This window comes from Podarcis gaigeae (assembly GCF_964106915.1).
Source record: "Podarcis gaigeae genome assembly, chromosome: Z".
In the NCBI taxonomy this organism is placed as follows: Eukaryota; Metazoa; Chordata; class Lepidosauria; order Squamata; family Lacertidae; genus Podarcis; species Podarcis gaigeae.
In genome coordinates this window covers 32,004,741-32,023,757 of record NC_139691.1, presented here as the reverse complement: position 1 = coordinate 32,023,757, position 19,017 = coordinate 32,004,741, and the positions used below count along the sequence as shown (strand labels likewise).

General features: G+C 44.7%; 2 protein-coding genes across 2 annotated transcripts in view; one reads left to right on the top strand and one right to left on the bottom strand.

The window, feature by feature from the left end:
* Window positions 1-1,934, top strand: part of MPP1 (MAGUK p55 scaffold protein 1) — a 43,321-nt gene extending 41,387 nt beyond the window's left edge. Inside the window, exon 16 of the mRNA XM_083722360.1 lies at window positions 637-1,934. Within this exon, the coding sequence (XP_083578486.1) occupies window positions 637-813 (177 nt within the window). The 3' untranslated portion in view covers window positions 814-1,934. The remainder of the gene's footprint in view (window positions 1-636) is intronic.
* Window positions 1,935-4,408: 2,474 nt separating this feature from the next.
* Window positions 4,409-18,928, bottom strand: DKC1 (dyskerin pseudouridine synthase 1). The gene is made up of 15 exons (XM_083721500.1): window positions 18,810-18,928; window positions 16,986-17,050; window positions 16,413-16,499; window positions 14,399-14,490; window positions 13,370-13,554; window positions 13,173-13,237; window positions 11,694-11,820; window positions 11,112-11,242; window positions 10,168-10,311; window positions 9,566-9,686; window positions 7,936-8,054; window positions 7,314-7,420; window positions 6,884-6,947; window positions 6,015-6,173; window positions 4,409-5,515 (listed from the first exon to the last, which is right to left on the bottom strand). Exons 1-15 carry the CDS (start codon window positions 18,823-18,825, stop codon window positions 5,447-5,449), a joined length of 1,551 nt encoding a protein of 516 aa, XP_083577626.1. The 5' UTR covers window positions 18,826-18,928; the 3' UTR covers window positions 4,409-5,446.
* Window positions 18,929-19,017: the final 89 nt, after the last annotated feature.

The following is a 19,017-nucleotide window of genomic DNA, read 5'->3' as shown; positions in this document are numbered from 1 at the left end:
TGCAACTTTCGGTAGAGTGGGTTTAATCTCTTTATCCACCCATTCTGCCATGCAGCTCCTTTGATTTAGAGCAAGTTATGTTGCTTACACCACCAAAATTGTTAGGGATCACCAGATAACCTAGCAGCCAGCCTGGTGCCCTCCAGCTCTTGTTGATTACAGATTGTCTTATTCCTGTCCACAGGCCATACTGTAGGTGAGATTGGACGCAATTATCTAGAAAGTTACAGGTTGCCTACCCCTAACCTGGTGCCTGCTTGGATTCTTGCGGAGGGGGATTTTGTGTCTGTGATTTGACCCAGTAAAGAATGCACGGGGTGTGTGTGTGCTGATTAGTATTAAAAGATCCTAAGTGCTGAGAGGTCTGGTGTTTGTACACATGAATTAAAATGCATAGAGCATAGAGTGGACCATGGGAATTATATCACTAAGGCCACCCAGGATTAATTGGCATATTTCAAGAACCACCAACACATACATGCAGCCTAGCCATTTTGCAAGCAGTTTAGCAAAGTTCTAGGCTGCATCAAGGCCGTTGCATGCTGAACTGAGAAACCCTGCAAAGTGTACAGAGCCGCTTCAGCTAGACTGTCTACCTGATGTCACTAACTGCGAACAATTCCTCTTCCTTTGCAGTCGGATACTTTGCTGCAGCTTCAGAAAGATTCAGAGGCCATCCGGAGCAGATATGCTCACTACTTCGACCTGTCGCTGGTGAACAATGGTGTTGACGAGAGCCTTGAGCAACTCCAGGCGGCCTTTGAGCGCGCTTGCAACTCTCCCCAGTGGGTTCCTGTGTCTTGGGTGTACTGAGCTGGCCTGGTAGCTCCCAGATCCCCTCTGCCTGCCCTCATTACAGCAAGTTGAGGACAAAGAGGGTCACCCATTTGCCTGCTCTGTGCTTTGTCCAATGCACAACCCCTCGTCCTGTCCCCATTCCTCAGGGCAGCTGTTGCTGTTACTGCCAGGGCAAGAGCCCCATCCTTCCAGCTGCAAACACCCTCAGAAGAGTATGTGCATGGCTTGTGCTTAGCACAGGGTAGCCCACACATACAAATGTTGGCACATAAGGAGGAAAACCCCTATCCAAAACCATTAAGATGTTTTCAGGAGTGATATTAAGAGCACCTTCTGGTGTGAAAGCCATATGATGTGAATGCTAAGATGCAGGCTGAGCCGTGTTTTAAACTGAACAGTGCCACCTGTTTTAGAACCCTAATTTCTTTAGATCTTGTCAAGTGAGATTTCCTTACTGTAATACACCACTGCTCCTTCAAGCTCCCCACATATTGCACACTAATCTTCTGAGTGGATCCTTCTTTGAATTTTACACATCTGCTGTCACCCACTGTAGGGTGATCAGGCAGTTAGTGATCCGTATCTCCTTCCCCAGACATGTGGACCATTGTCTCTCTACAGACTTGTACTTGTCCAACTGTTCATGCTCAGAATCAGTACAGTTGTGAATAACACACTCTTGGGAGCCAGAGTAGATGCTATTAAGTTTTAACTGGCAGCTCATGACACAAGGAGGGAACAGGAAATAACTCAAGACTCTCAGCACCTGCATGTTGTGCTCTGTAAAGAAATTGCTCATGGCACATTTCTCATGTATTAGGGTGGCTCACTTGTTATATGCAAAATAACTGCCCTCCCATATTTGCCTTATCAAAAACGATTAACAGAGCAAGTTCATTCCACCTCCACCTGCAAGCACAACCTTTGTGGGAGGTTGTTATTCAACTAACTGTCCATGTCTAAAACAAGATTGAGATATGTAACTCGCGGTTAAGGGTGTAGGGGTGTAAGCTTGACCTGCATTGAAACCTCATACCTTTGAGGATACCAAAAAGACCCAAAAGATGTGCAATAGGGACCTTTGGTTGAGTCCATTACAGGGAAATCAAGCAGCAATAAAGTGTTGAAATATTGCAGGACTTGTGTTTGTTATTACCCCACTACTCCCCAGATGGCAGAAGACGCTTACCCACGAGGACCAAAAAACGTGCCAATTTAAAAGCGGCCCACCTGCAGCTGGCGGTATTCCCCACTAGACTGGCATGGGCACTCACAACAGCCAACTACCATTGCTCCTAGGAGACAAATGTATGGTTCCCGAGGCAGGCTAGAGAGCCAGCTTCTGATGCATTAAATCTCCATCCCTTGGAGCAATTGTGCCAGCAATTAAAGCAGCCACAAGTGGGACCTTACAGCCTGTCCACTGAACCCTTTTTACTCTTTCCCTTTTTACTCTTTCTACCACATTGTGAAAAATACTTGGGGAAAATGGGCTTCTCTGGCAGACATACCTATAGGTTTGGGGCTCAGTGATTCCTGTTTTCTAAACTCTACTTCCCCTCCTCCAATGTTGGGCACAGAGGCATCTGCATTAGCTTTGGTTGCAGCGGTTAAGCAGATTTGGAGAGCCTGCATCACTCCTTTGAGGAATGTCTTGAAGAGCATTATCCTCTACCAACATTAAGCTCTTTTCATCAGAAGGGCAAGGTACATTAGGCTGCTATTCCTGGGACCTAGAAAAGGCCTATTATTTGCCAGTTGATTTGCTAGGCTGTTTCTTCCTCTCTTCCGAGTGAATATTTTTAGCAAGTTCTTTGATCGCTACCTTTGTAAACTGTTGGTGCAGGATGAGGGCACAAAGACAACTTATCGAAGGTTAAGCTGGCAGAAGCAGCAGTAGAAACACTGTGCCCAAAGCTTGTTTATGTGGCATATCCTCTGGTGGTTATAGTTTTAAGTGTGGCACCTTGGCCCAAACAAAACAATACAGCAATTTCCCTTAGCATCAAGCTCTTTCTAGACCACCTCCTGAATTACATCCAAAGATGTGGTGGCATGAGCTGGCATCCAAATATTTAGGCAGCAGGATCTCAAAGCAACCCTGGGAAATCCTGCCTTGGGAACATAGCTGTCAGCTTACAGATTTGAAAATAAGGGACCAGCAGCCTCAAAAATAAGGCATCGGCAGCCAAAATAAGGGATTTTAGTCAACCAGCAGCCAAACGAAGCCTCAAGCGGTGGTTCCCACAGTGCAGCAACCCGGCAAAGGGGATGCAGCAAGGGAAACCACCGTCACCTCCCCGCTGGGAAGCGCTGAGCAAAGGTGAATCCCCAGGCAACGCGAGCGACCAATTTGATTGGCACAAGGCATGCAAGCTCCACCCCCCAGTCGTTCTTAAACTCCTTATTGGGTGAGCAACGCAGCCATGCAACACAGTTGGAGCCTTCCTCCTGCCTGGCCGGCAGGGAGAGGAGCTGCTTCCTTTGAAACCCGGGAAATTCAAGGGACATCATCAATAAGGGACAGCAGCGGGGCACGGCACTGAGATAAGGGGCTTTCCCGCCAAATAAGGGACAGTTGACAGCTATGCTTGGGAACCTTATAGTAGCCATCGTGGTGGTAGTGTAAAATCTGGAGAAGGCATATTCCGTTTTCAAAAGTGCACTCCCCAACTCTACATGCTGTACCTGCTAAGCCTCAGCCTTCTACAATAGTTGGAGAATCTCAGGACCATCACATAGTCCTTCAAGGCCTCTTATTTGGTTCCGAGGACTTCCCAGGCACACCCTTGAATGTTCTTGGCAGCCCAATGAATGTGTCACTGAAGTAGACTAATGCCTGTTGCTTGCTTGGAAGGAGGGTAGCATGTGGTTTCTGAATAGTTGGAATGTAACCTATTGCCCCAAAAGGTTAGTAGCAGAAAGCCACTGTTCTATTCCCTTTGGCATCTGCCCCACCCCCCGTTTTTCCACAACAGAATACCACCCTTGAGATGAAAAAACACCTGCCTAATACAATACTAGGATCACAGCACCACCCTCTTGGGCTTGCCAATCAGAAGCTCAGCAGTTTGAGTGCCCGTGACGGGGTGAGCTCCCATTGCTCTATCCCTAGCAGTCTGAAAGCACACCAGTGCAAATAAATAGGTATTGCTGCGGCGGGAAGGTAAATGGCGTTTCCGTGTGCTCTGGTTTCCGTCATGGTGCTCCGTTGTGCCAGAAGCAGTTAAGTCACTCTGGCCATGACATGGAAAGCTGTCTGCAAACAAATGCCGGCTCCCTTGGCCTGAAAGCGAGATGAGCGCCGCACCCCATAGTCGCCTTTGACTGTCCAGGGGTCCTTTACCCTTTTAATACATCACTACTGCTTCTCCTTCAAGGTTTTGCCTATGTCACTTCACCATTGGCCTGCGACACAGTCAGTCAACATATAATTTCTTTTAAAGGGTTGCACTGTGCGTGGAACCCCCACCGCTTGTGAAAAACCAACATGAAGAATGGCTAGAGCAGTTAACTGAAAGCATAACAAAGAAGTCAAGATAGAACTGGCCCGACTCTCCCCCCACCTTCTGTAGAAGCTTCCACCACCACCACCACAAGAAACCAAAAGTAAGAGTTGGAAGTTTTGTAATTTAATAAAAAATTAAGAACCATCCCTCCTTTTAAAATCAACTTTGGTACTCTGGCTAAAAATGGGTGTGGGGGGAAATAAAAGGAAAACAGGGGTGGGAATAGACCACAGCATCTGCCCCCAAATGGACAGCCACATGCAGAGGTCCCTTGACCTCATGTGCATGTGAGCACAGGGACAGGGGTACAGACTTCCAATCGTTTTCTCAGCCCAGTCAAAAAAGCTGGACGGAAGGCTTGATCCCCTATAAAAACTGCACGTGGGATAAAACACTGATCTGGACTATTGCTCTGCTTCAGCATCACTTTTCAACTAGCCCCAACCAGATTAGGAAGCAGGACAATTTTGCTGAATGAAAGACATCTGGGACCAAGGAGAATGTGAGCTTGCAAGGACCAGAAGCAAGTCTTCCAAGACTTCTAGGTGTGATCTCTCCCCCCCCCCCCCCAAAATCAGTATCTGCTTTAAAAAGCAACAGGAGGCGGTATGGTACCCTGAGGGAAAACGTTTGGATTCTGGCTCATTAAGAGAGTCAAAGTAAGCACAAGGAGGTCAATACAAAAGCATTATTTTTTAAAGTGAAGCATCTGACCACTCACAACAAAATCCCTTTTCACCCCCACCCATAGACAAGCTGGCGCTACCATTCAGCAGCTCCTGCACATTCAAGCAGAGGGAAAAACAAAGGAAGAAGGCAGGAGGGGCAAAGGAAGACTCTGCTACTAGTGCCAAAATCAAGGGCTGCCTTGTGTCACCCCCAGAAAAGGAGTCTCACAAGCTCAGGGCAACTCCTCACAGTCACCAAGGCCTGGGTGGGTTTGTGGCCTCCATTTCCTCCAGCTATCCTTAGAACAGGACAGAGGGAGCGTGTCATGCTGGGCCCCCCACAAAAGTACATTAATTTGCACAGCAATCAGGTCAAGTCTCTGCTCAATGATCCAGTCTGCACTTTCATTAAGGCCTTCAGACTCTTTCTTATGCTGGCCCAGGCTGCCTGCTCTGGATGCTTCTTGCTGGTTACTCTGAGCTCTCAGTTTCTTCTTGCTTCTTTTTCTTCTTTTTCTTCTTCACACTTGTGTTACTGCCCTGAGAGGAGAAACAACGAGAGTTCAGAAGAGCCTCTGTTTTTTGGCTACCTCTCTGGTATGGGGGATCAGTGTTTTTTTCCTGCTGGGAGTAGGTCACGCAGGAGTTGGGCAACTGTAAGAATGGCCACAGGTCAAAAGTGAAAAGAATCATTGCCTTTGTCTCCCTTGTCACCCCACACAATGGGCTGCAAGAAATTGAATTCATTGCTTGCAGAGGGCTCCCCCTCACTTTCTCCTTCTATCATTCCACCTATCCTTGTCCCTCGCCCCAAAGGAATCAAAGAGACACGTGCAAACTACATAACTAGAAGCTATTGCATCCATGAGTTATCAGAAAGTCACAACTGAAAGTGAGATTCTTCCTAAATGGAAGATAAATGCTGAGCTGTTCACAGCAATTGTCATGCACATATGTGTGCAAATCAATTTTTCTTTTAAGTGTGCATATACCAGCTGATTCCTTGGCACACAAGCACAGTGGGTTACACAAGGCCTACCATTTCGCTTAGCTCCCTGCCACTCTCAGAAAGCTCCGACTTCCTCTTCTCTTTCTTTTTCTTCTTCGCTTTCTTGATTTCTGCTTGCGACTCTGGAGAGGCTGGGGGAGAGGAGGCTGCTGCACCGGCTTCCCCATCACTTTCAATCTCCCGCTTCCGCTGAGTGGGAAACAAGACACATCAGACAGGCTTCAGCCAAGAACAGGCTACTACTATACAGGCTGCTCTATGGGAGCATTTTAAGACAGATCTTGCAAAGGAGCTCATGTTTGGCACCTGCAAGTGTCAACAAGAGATAAAACCAGGGATTTCAAGCCATTCACATGCAGTTACCTGCAAAGCAAGGAGCAAAGTGCACTACTTTAGGGTTTTGATTGTACTGTTAACTGTATGAGAGAGGATGAAATAAGGCTGCTCACCCAGCACCAGGAGACAACATCTCTCTTGACAAAGACTAGGTGGCAACCTGGGCAGAACTGGAGGGTGCTGGGCAAAACTTCTAATAAGACGAGAGATCAGCCTGTAACCATGTTACCTATCTATATGATCGAGTAGAAAGGAAGAGAGGTGGCAAGAATATTTGCACATACACCCCCTCCAAGAGAACTGACAGGTTTTTCAAGCCTCCCTTGCCACACAAAACAGTTTGAATTTGACCAAGTTTCAGTGTGAATGACAGTCACCAGTACTGCAGGCAGCTACAAAGTTTTAATGATCACACCACCCACAGCTACTCTGGAGATCTTTACCTGCTGTCTTCTCAATGCCCCCCAACCCCACACATTCAAAACAATACTAAAAGGTAGGCCCTAACAGACACTGCCCAAATAAAAATAAAATGCTGGAATGCAGTCCCGCAGCAAACCAACCTTTGGTGGCCTTTCTGGCTCCTCTTGGGCGACTTCCTCTTTTACCTTTTCCTTTCCAGCAACCCTGGGAGGAAAACAGGAGCTTTATTTGCATCTTTCAGCCACCTGGTGCATTATGTACAATTCTACCCTGTTCCGCCTAACTTTTTATACTAGAATTGGAACATTGGTGTTGGTGATGTTCGGAAAGCTGGTAAACACACCCAAAATGCATGGGGGGCAAGCTGCAGTTTTCCTTATTTCATTTAGCAGGCTGACTCCCTCTAGAGCCATAGAAAGGAGGCTAGAAAGGGATAACTGCCTGCTTCCCCCGCCCCAAGGAAATAGCAACCCCTGCCCTGCCTTTTCTAGCGCAATGCACTTTGTATACCCCAAACCAGCACACCTTACCCCACCCCCCACTTAAGGCAATGGGAGCTGCAAACATTACCTATTATAATCCACATAATCAGTCTTCCAGGCCTGGGGAGTTTTCTCATTGGGCTTGCCATGTGTGTCCAACAGGCCTTGCTTGATCATCATCTTCTTCTGAGAAGCCTATGGGGAGATAAGCAGAGGAGACACATGACACAAGGCAAGGGCAGGTGCTTTCTTATTGCTGCCATTTCCATAACCCTCAAGGTCCACAAGCAGCAATAAAACAAATCTCTCTTGCTGTTATGCGACTTGAGGACCCAACACCCCTTATGTCCAGCCCCTAACAGAGCCATCAGTCTTGGGTGATAGATCTGGGTCATCTTTGCACAGAGTGCTCTTGAAGTCTACTTTAACATCATTTGGCTCACCAGCAGCAAAAGCAACCATTTCAAGTGACCAGAGATTCTACCCGTTTCTGTGGTAGCAAGGTGCGGCCAAGATCTTTGAAAGTGCAGCCAGGCATGTACAATCTGATACAAAGCTGAGGCACCAAGCGAACAGTTCAAACACGCGCCCAGTGGGATGATGCACCCGGTTCCCTGAAAATTCTGTTGCTCCAGGAGCAAGTATCAAGCTGCTCTTCTGAATGTGCTCCCCTGTACAGCCAAATGACGCAGTGCCATCTCAATACTCACTTTTGGGCCAAGTCCCCACTTTCGAGGGTACGTGTCTCTTTCCATGATCACACGCTTGATTTTTGCTACAACTCCATGGTCGCAAGTAGAGATCACTGCAGTTGTCATCAAAGCAATGGCTGCAGGAAGAAGAGTACAGGTTGAGCACCCTAAGGAATGACACAGTACAGAACCTGGGATTGCCCAACACATGCTCTTTCTGTAACCCACCAGAGTAAGACTTACAACATCATCCCCCGTAGCATCCCTATTTACTACTTAAGGAGGTTCTCCCTCTAGAAGGCAGAATGTATGTTTTTGGTGTGAGAAACACACGCACATGAAGTGTGTAAGTAAGACACAGGTTAACACCCACCCACAAGGGTATTTTAATGCCATTTCCCCACATTCTTGCACTCAGATTTTTTTGTTTAGAAAAAGCACACCAGAGCACTATGTGATCAGACAGTTTCATTCTTCCTGGTTGAGTCAGAGCCCCATAAAGGCCTCTGACCCTGCTTGTTCCACCCAGGCCCTGCCAGCAGCCAGCCATGCATCCCCATGCCCCCCAGTAGAACACTGGAAGGCTTTAAGGTGCCTGGAGGCCACTCAACACCAAGACCCAAGAACAGGAATCAAGATGTGGCAGGAAGGGCAGAGCAGCAACACTCAGAGAATGGATAAACTTCATCATCACTTCACATGTGGCCCTGAGCAAGTGCAGGCAGGTGGGGAAGTTGAAGAAAGCTGTTTAAAAGGGGAAGGCAATTTGCAAAATTACTATGTAGTTCCCCACACACTTTGGGAGTCAGGAGGAGAGATGGGCCTCATTTCTCAGTGGGAGAGAGCTAAGCTGCATAGTTGTTCCCACTGTTTCAGTCTCACTCACCAAGACACTTTGCTTTTGCCCAGCCCAAGGCAGGCGTCCATAATCTGAGGTCACACTTGCAGGACCATTTTTCAAAGCTAGAGTGTGGAGTTGAACACACATCTTCTCTCCAACAAAATATGTAATGCCACCCATTCCATTTTTATTTCATTTCACGCGCACTTTCCTACTGAAAGTACCAAACCCAAAGCAGTGCATAATAGGAGACGTATTAGATCGAAAAAATACAGAAAGAAAACTATGTTTTGATTTGCCACTAGATGGCACTGTAGTCTCAGGTTAAATAGGCAAATTGTCACTGCCACCCATTCCAGTACTGGAAGAAGGAAACTGCATGCACTCCACAATGAAGTGTTGATCCATAATCACCTGCCAATGGAGCCTGATAAAAGGGAAGCAGGGCTGGGGAGAGAAACCTCTGCCGGATATGCTGGAATCTGTGTTGCTAGCTGGAACAAACATTACTGGGCTAGGCAGCCAAGGTCTGAGCTCAGAATGCCTCCACCTCCTACAACCCACTTCCTTTACACAAAGCACAAAACATGTGTAATCAGGAGTGCCATTTTGGCCCCACAATTGTGGATGCCCAGGAGCCATGGGTGCCATGCAGAATGCATGGCCCTGGAACAGAAATTTGTGGGTGTCCGGCCCTTCATTGGGAATTCAGTAGGTGTTTGGGCACCCAGGGAGCCAGCACCTATGTTTGCAATAACTCAATTAAAACAACCTAAGAAGGCAAGTGCCTAAGCTACCAGTTCTCACCTGTGCAGATGGCCTCTCCTTTTGTGGTGATAACAACTATTTCCTGATTGAGTTCAATGCCATCTTCATACCGCAGCAGGCCAGGAAGCATGATCTTTGCACCATAGCAAATGGCGTTCACCTGAGCAGAAAGTAGTAAAAATGATCATGCTTCAACCAACAGCTATCACTGTAAAATTCTGTTCTCCAATTTTCAATCCATGTACTCCCAAGTCTTTGGAGTTATGCCCACAAAAATTATACCTCTTTCACCAAGAGGCTTGTATGGCGTGATGGCAAGAAAAGCTCCATACTGGACAGCATCCTGCTACGTCAATACTGTAACCACCAACAGTGGCATTCACTCCCTTAAGGTACCTGCCCCCACCCCTCTCACCTTTAAACAGCCCTGGAAGCAGAAATTAGGACTAAAGCAGTCAAGCTGCATCATTTTCTGAAGATTCTTAAATAAAAGTACTTCTGCAAACAGCGAAACATCATCTTAGAAGGCAGAAATGTAAGAAAACAAGGAATGCCTCTTCTAAGAGACAGTCCAACAAAAAAGTGACGTTAAGCTGTAGCGATGGACTGTGGTGCCTTAGCTATAAGTTCCGGGAACTCACCGCACTGTCCTTCATGACTAGTCGCTTGTGGGATGTCAGCAGCTTCTCCAGGGGGAAGATCACCCTCCTGAGGTACGTCTCGTCCTTGTTGTTGTCATATTGCCATTGGGCATCCAGCACATCATGCATAGTCACCATGTGGTCCTAGAAGCAGAAACCACCCCAATATATTATATAACTGGGAATACGGAAGGCAGTCTGATACAAAAGCCAGGGTCTTTTTTTTACCATCCATCCCAACTACTCTGACAGGCAGCAACTCTTAGTCTCTTAGTTTCCATCACTGCAATCTAATCCTGCACTGACTGCAGATGCCAAGCATTTGAGCTGTACGCCGGCTCCCTCGGCCAATAAAGCGAGATAAGCGCCACAACCTGAGTCGGTCACGACTGGACCTAATGGTCAGGGGTCCCTTTACCTTTATCTATTTAAGTTTGAACCATTCATAAATTCTACAGCATTCTCTTCACATAGCCTAAAGCTCTTTCCCCATGTGGAAGATGTCACCAGCCACACTAGCCTGCTCTGCAGAACTTTGCAGAAATCACATGCAGGGAAAGGTTTGGATTACTGAGTGGTTGTTTGTTCCCCAACTCTAGAGAACTGCAGAGAGCAGAACTACAAAAGAGGACTGAATATGAGTTGGAAGCCAAGTTGACATGGGCACAGCAAACATCAAGTTATCAGAGTTCCAGAAACACTAGTTTTATTCACCTGTAACAAACAGTCAATAATGGATTCCGTGCAATTAGTCTCATAGGGGCCATGGGTAATTTTTGTGGGTTGGGGGACAGAACTGGCAGAAACAAAGCTTCCTGCCCTTGACATCTCCCAACCACTCACTGTCCCAAAGTTTAATTACCAGAACAGGGGAGTCAGCCCTGTACTGAACTCAACACTTTGGGTAGTGACAATCATGTGCTGACATATACCCTGCAACGTACCTTCTCTCCCATGACCCCGGATCGCACTCGCCGGAGCTCTTGCATCTGACCTCCAACTCCCAGCAACAAGCCCAGGTGCACACACAATGTCCGGATATAGGTCCCAGCTTCACAGCTCACCCAGAATATACCTGAGAACAGGGCAGTCAAAGCAGATGTGTGAGTTCTGGAGTTCTGTTGACTTAAAGAGTTCGAACAGAAAGCATCCATGAGCCATCAGTATTGGGTGATAGATGTAAGTCATCTTTGCACTGTGTGCTATGCGATCTGTTTTACATCATTTGGCTCAGAAAACACATCCAACCAGGGGTTGCTAACCTATGGCCTTCCAGATATTACAACTCTCATCGTACCTGAACATCAACCATGCTGGCTGGGACTATTGGGAACTATAGTTCAAGAACAACTGGAGGACCACAAGTTAGCCACCCATGCTTTAAGCATTCCGGTACCGGGGGGCAGAGAGCAGGTGGGGGCGATGGCACCCCACTGGGATCATGCTGCCGGGTGCGGTGCACTCCCCCCGCTCCCCTCTTCCTCCACCAGGGATACTGCAGACCTCATACAAAACAGTTTCATTACCCAATCTTCTTTCTGGATCATATTCTACCAATTTGCTCTCATAGATTGTTCGGACTCTCAGCTGCCTCTTCACTGCAGCAATGAGTGGGGGCCGCTGGAAGAGGGCACCAGTCAGTGTTTCTATTGCCTGCAGAATGAAGCAGATCAGATACCACTTTAAAATGCTTGTGCCCTTGTGGTAATACATGATTGATATATGCAATGAAATTTCAGGTGTTTTCCCCAAACACACCAAGCTCCATTTTATCAACTGCATTCACCAAGTAAATTTAACTTTGGTTTGGTACAATGTGGTCTTAAGAAGCTTACTGCTAAGACTAAGTTAAAGCAGCTATGGTAATGCAAAACCATGAGTTGGCAAAACATGAAATACTCATGAAAAAACATGAGTTGGCAAAACATCTGGCTAAATCAAGGCAAGCAGGGAGCTGTACTCATCAACTAGCTTGATCATTAGTCACCAAGGTTACCAAAGAACAAAAGGAACTCCAATTGCTACCTGCAGTGCTGAGCAATGGTGCACACTCTGCTTCACAAGTATGCACAGAATGTTCCTGGGAAATTTCAATTGATCTCTGAAGAAACCACCACCATGCAGGCAGCTCAACTTCTTTAAAGTGGCTATGAACCTGCTCCCAGATCATAGACCACTAAATCAATATTTTTTGTTGTTGTCCCCCACCCCCAGGCATCTCTAGTAATGACAAGGGTGGCTTTAATACCATGTGGCTATAGGCAGTCAGAGCTGTCATTAATCTTAGAAAACCAAGGCCCCAATAAAGGGAGCCTCAATTCTGCTTGCTCTATGTCTACTCTGCAGGCAGCTGGAAGCTGCACAGCACCAAGAACCTAGAACAGGAATCCTGATGTTGCAGGAAGGATAGAACAGCACCACTCAGAGAATGGATAAAACAGCATCATCATTCTGCCCTTCCCATACATGTGAACAGATTTCAAAGGACACAGAACTATACTTCCCATAGCAGATTGGCAATTTGAGCTCTGATTCACAACAAAGAGAAACATTCCAAAGATTATAAGCCAAAAAAATATGTATTCATTTTTAAATATTTATATCCTTCCTTTTTTCCATCATGGAACCCAGAACAGCATACCTGTGGTTCCTAGAAAGGTATCTGCCCAGCAGAAAGTGAAACAATCGGAAATTTGCTTTGTGTTGCCACTTTTGGTCTGAAGAAACAGTCAATTACTCTTGAAAATTGAAACTTACTCTGATTTGGTTTTGCATCTAATTTTTGTTTGTGATTACTTTAACAGTGATTTATTGTGGCATTTTAAACAACATTCATCCCTGTTGCATGCTACCCTGATATCCATGTAAAGAAATAGTTGCTCTCATCATAACCCCTACAGCTAAATTTAATTTGGGAAAAGTTTCTACTGGCATCAATCACACTGATGTTCATGACTACACACACACACCTACCTCTCAAATTTTCCTGCCTAGCAGAGACTTACCCTTGACAGCTGAACCTCACTCTCGATTGCATTGTGCAGCCGAACGATTCCCACATACTCTTTGCCTGGAAGACGACACAAGAGTAGTCAGGAGAGGCCACTTTAATTTACTTTTTTCACCATACCGGTGATTGTGCTGTTTCTATGTCTAGCAATACACTTCTAGGCTTGATAAAGAGACAAAGCAGATGGTATACCTGCACTTTGTTGAGACTTGACCAAGCGTGTTGCTCGCTCAATGCATACAATCAGGCACCCAGTCACTTTGGGGTCCAATGTGCCACTATGCCCTGTCTTCTCAACACGTAGGATGCGGCGGATCCAGGCCACCACTTCGTGGGAAGAAGGGTTAGAAGGTTTGTCCAGATTGATGAAGCCCGTCCTGGAAGAGAACCACAGGGACTGTTAACAATCATCTATATAGGCGTGGACTCTGCTCGCTCTTCAAAGAACAAACCTGAATTAGGACCCAAATCTACCTTAAAACAAGACATATTAATAACCTAGGGATTTCAAGCAGGATACTGTGTCCATGGCAATACTGAATTGTGGTGCTAATTTTGTGCTAGATATTTATGCCACTTTTTTTGGCATACGGTTGTAGTAACACAGCTTCAACTCTTTTTTACCTACCATCCTCCCAGTTTGCTAACTAGAAACAGTTTGTGACTAACCATTTTTAGATTATAAATTACATGGCACAGTAAAAGTTAAGAGACATTGTGCCAAACAAAAGCATTCATGGATAGAACAAAGAAACTAAGGTAACTGGCAGGTATTAAGTAAGAATAAAAAAACCTCCAAAACATAATAGTAGGGTCAACAGAATATCCAGCACCCCAAACTCTGCAGCTGTGATACAAAGCAATATGTAAGGACCAATGTATGCAAGTCACTATACAGGTGGCAATCATTTCAGGCGCGTCTAAATGGTGTGCAATTGCCAAGAAGCAGATCACTTGGAGCCTGGAAAAGGGAAGAACGGGGTCAAAACAAGCTGCACTTATGTGCACTCGGCCGACATGCATGGAGGACGGTAATGGTTGTCACCTCTAGAGAAAATCCTGGAAGAGTTAAAGTGGGCAGTGGAGCCCCATCCAAAACTTGTTTTCATCTAAGCCTCATTTGTGTCTTTCCCAAGTGTTTAATAACTAACCCACCTCCCCCAGATTACAGAAAGAACACCATGTGGGGGAAATCTACTCTTAAGCTCTATCTTGCCTTACCTTACATATTCGGCAATCTCTCTTTTTAAAGGATTACAACCAGAAGGAAGGGGTGTGTAGTGTGCTGTCCTCACATTCAGTTTGTCAAAGTTCTACAAAAATCCAAAGCAAGCAAGAATTAATGAACAATTAATGCTGTGGAGTTCTTAGGTTGGAGCCAAATCTCAATGTCTTAAAACTCATTGGAACTATTTGATATAGAACAAGTTGCTCGGCCAATTAAAAATCACATAACTGGTTAAGATTTGCTCTCAAAAGGAAAATCAATCCTCCTTTAGATGGAAACTGAATGAAGACATGTTAGATGATAAAATGTTTTTGGAAAAAGCAAAAAAGGTTCTGGGAGACTATTTTGATTTGAATCTTAACACGGTTACCAGGCAGCAAGTAGTGTGGGATGCTAGTAAGGCAATGATGAGGGGACTGTTTGTCCAACAAAATGCAACTCAAAAGAAATTAAAAGAAAAAAAGGAAAAGAGAAATTTTGGGTGCAACATTAGAAAAAGAATTAGTTAAAAAACCAAAGAAAGAATCAGTTAAACAAGCAATCAAATTATTACAAATACAATATTCAATTATTATTAATGAAGAAATAATGTGGAAAATTAAGAGTGTGAAACCGAAATATTTTGAATATGCCAATAAGTCAGGAAAACTGCTGGCATGGCAAATAAGGAAAAATGAACAATATATATATATATAAATAGAATAAAGTTGAATGGAAAATTTACAGACAAGAAGGAAATAAGAGAAGCTTTTCTTACATATTTCACCTACTTATATAAGGATATGAGAGCAAGAGTAAGATAGATCAATATTTAAAAAACAGTAACTTACCAAAAATAAAAGAAGAAAAACTCAGACTTTTACAAAACCAAATAACAGTGCAGGAAGTGTCAGAAGCAATAAACCAAGCAAAAACAAGTAAATCTCCAGGACCGAGTGTATTCTCAGCAAAGTATTATAAAAAATTGGGTGAACAGCTTGTGATTCCCCTAAAAGACACTATGAATGAGATCTTAAGATCAGGCGAAATCCCAGAGACATGGAAAGAAACATATATAACATTAATTCCAAAGCAAGATTTGGATTTAACCCTAGTAAAAAATTATTTCATTATTAAACAAGGATTATAAATTATTTGCATACATATTGGCTAATAGAATGAAAAAAGTCCTGCAAGAATATATTCATCAAGATCAAGCAGGGTTTTTACCAGACAGACAAATTAAAGATAACATCCGGAGTATCTTAAATATAATAGAATATCTTGAAGTAAGAAATGAAAAACAAACTGCCTTAATGTTTATAGATGTGGAAATAGCATTTGATAATGTCTCATGGGATTTCATGAAAAAAATTCTTGAAGAAATGAATTATGGAGAAAAACTGATAAGGGGAGTCCAAGCTGTTTACTCTGACCATAATACTGTTGATTGTTAATCAAGTGATAACAAATCAATATACAATACAAAAGGGAACCAGACTTCACCGCTTCTGTTCGTTATGGTCCCAGAGGTATTAGCAAGGAATATAAGAGGAATAAAAACAGGTAAAAATGAATTTAAACTGAAAGCATTTGCTGATGATTTACTAATTACAGTAGAAGACCCAATAATCATCTCCTTAAAGTTATAGAAAATATCCAAGAATTTGGGCAGGTGGCAGGATTTAAACTTAATAAAAACAAGACCAAATTATTAGTTAATAACTTAAAAGAATCAGAGAACAAAGACTTGTCCCAATCCATAAACAGAGATTCATAAAAAGGTAAAATATTTAGGAATATGGTTATCAATTAAGAATCTTAATATTTATAAAGATAAATATAAAAGATTACAAAAACCTCAGCCACAAAAATTTAACAACTTTTCTTTTTGCCAGTAAATTTAATGGAATTTTGAGACTTAATTATACTGTAAATTAGTTGCTCTAGTTAAATTTAATTATATTGTAAGCTTTATATAGAACACTAATAATTAAATATGTAGTTCATTTACACAATTCTGTTTACCTTGAGAAGTAAAGGCCATTGTGATGTGTCCAGTTGAGCCACTCTGGATTCAGGCTTGATAAAGAATTCTTCAGAATACTGTATATCCTAGGAACAATCAAATAGGCAGATTAGTAACTATAACTGCCAATGAAAAATGCTGGCCACTATGTTCCTTTACTCATCAAGCTTGGAAGTTAACAATATTCTCTAGTCTAGACACAAAGAGCAAATAACTAGAACTGCACTCTTCATGTTGCTGTTTTTCCTCGTCATGCAACAATTTTATCTATAAGGGGCCTTCTACAAAGAGAGCATACTATCACTATTAGCTCCTGCCCAGAATGCATGCCTCTACACAATCAATTGTCCTCATCAATTATCAGCCAAAGTTATAACTACAGTGCTGAACAGGAGAGGGAATGTTTGCACACCCCTGGGAACAGCATATTCCCAGGAAGTAGATGGTGGGAACTGTAGTCCAGCAAAATCTGCAAAGAACCATGCAGGCTACAGGGTGCAGAGAGGTTTAAAAGTTCTTGCCCTAAATAGAATTCTAATATGGAAATGAAGCAATATCACAAAGCAACTCACAGCAACATCTTCCTGTACCAGATATTTCTGTTCTTTCTTTTTCTTGTGCTTCTTAGAGACAGAGCCTACAGAAAGACAAAAAATAAAAACAATACTACAAATAAATGGAACTAGAAGTAAACTTGGCATTGTTCACCCACCTAAAATCAAACCTAAAATTAGTCATCTGATTTCAAAATTTAGATCAGATAGGAAACTTATGACCTGGAGTCCAAATGCAACCCTCCAGCCTCTTCATCTAGCAGTCTGAACTCTTCCCAGGCCATATATACTCCCCAACCCACAGCCTTGCTTTGTGCTTTTGCCTGTCTGGAACCCATTCTTGAACTTGGCTCATGCTTCTTTCTTGCACTGCATAGAGCAGAGTGTGAAGAAACTAGCTTACTGTACAAATTTGCATTTAATCCTTTGCCTCCTTTTGCCTCTAGCCCCAGCTACCACTGGCACATGGCACCAAGAAAGGAATAGGGCCCTTGGCATGAAAATGGTTGTAAGAGTTTACAGTACAGTACAATATTCCTTATATATGGTGCTATTACAGTTAACACCATTATTCTAGGTTTGCAAAAGAATCGTTGTCAGGCGCTACAAATAACAAGCACTCCAACCAAGAGCGTGCTGTGGGTGACCAAAGAAACCTGTAAGAGAGGTACTGGAGGAAACAGTTGCATGAGATAAATTGGCTGCAGTCAATGCTCATGCAGGCCACCCACGTGGGCAAGCGCCCTAGTGCCTTAAGTGGGCAAACTGGAAAGCAGTAGCCCGTTTCCTCAAAATGCAATATTTCCTGCAGCCGCGGAATATCAATAGTTCCTGCGAATCTCCCGCCACCTCCAAAGAAACAAACATGCTGTGAAACATTGAACGTTACAATCGGCTCCAAGGTGGGAGAACAGCAACCTCTTCCCCCAACACACCAGCGCTGAGAAGCCAACATCCCCCCCGTAAAAGCCGTTTTTGCCCAATGCACCCTTACCCGGCGACAAAGTTTCCCCAACACCCTCCTCCCCCAAAAGAAAGACCGAGGCGCACGAGCGGAGACAGGAGTTAGAGGTGGAGGAAACAACAGAGTTGGAGGGACTTAACAGATTTGGTTGGCATGCATATCTTTGGTATGGAAAAGGTAAAGTACATAAAGGGTTCTATAATCACATAATAAAAAAGATCACTGATGAAAGTGTGGGGAAAATATAAAGATTTATTAGAACCCAAAACCCCATGGTGGCTATCCCCTATTGAAGCATCATCACTTAAGGAGGTTGGCCAACATACAGAGATTTATTAACATAACAAGAAGGGAAGTGGAAATTGAAGGAATATTAGGACTTAAAGGAGCATGTTCAGACTTGGCTGCACCATGGAGTAAAAACGGTTTTTGCCCCATGCACCCTTACCCGGCGGTAAAGTTTCCCCAACACTCTCGGAAGCGGGGCCAATCTCGCTTTGTGGAATCCCTCACCCCCCAAAAAACCCACTACATCCGAGCATGCACAGAGAGTCGTTTCCAAACACTGTACAAGTAGCCACGTGCTTCGCCACGATGGGACTCAGGACAGGGCTGAGAAAGCTAAACACTACCCTCCGCTAAATCTGTGAACTTCAGCAACTCTTCCTACGCCCCCATTCCCCCCCCTTAAAAACTAAGCATTTAATTCCCGTTCTTCCCCGGAGGCGATCCTCTCCGCGACCCGAGAGAAGCGCGATCCCTCCTCAGGTTACAGGAGGCCCCACTGCGCCCGCATGGAGGGCACCCGAAAAGGTCAGATCCACGCCCGAAGCTCCGGAGAAGACAGCTCTGACCCCGAGCGCACGCCGCGCACCCACCTGGACCGTCCGCCATCTTGCCCTCGCCACGCGCTGCCTCTGAGAGACACGCGCGCACCTCGCCTCCCGCCAGCGAAAAAGGGATCCCCTCGCCCACTTCCGCTCCCTGTCCCGACAAGCAGCGCGGCGCGGCGCGCGGGAAAAGAGGGACAGAGCGGCGATTGGGTGAGCAGGGAGCTGGTGGGCGGGGCGGGCGGGTGCACCATAG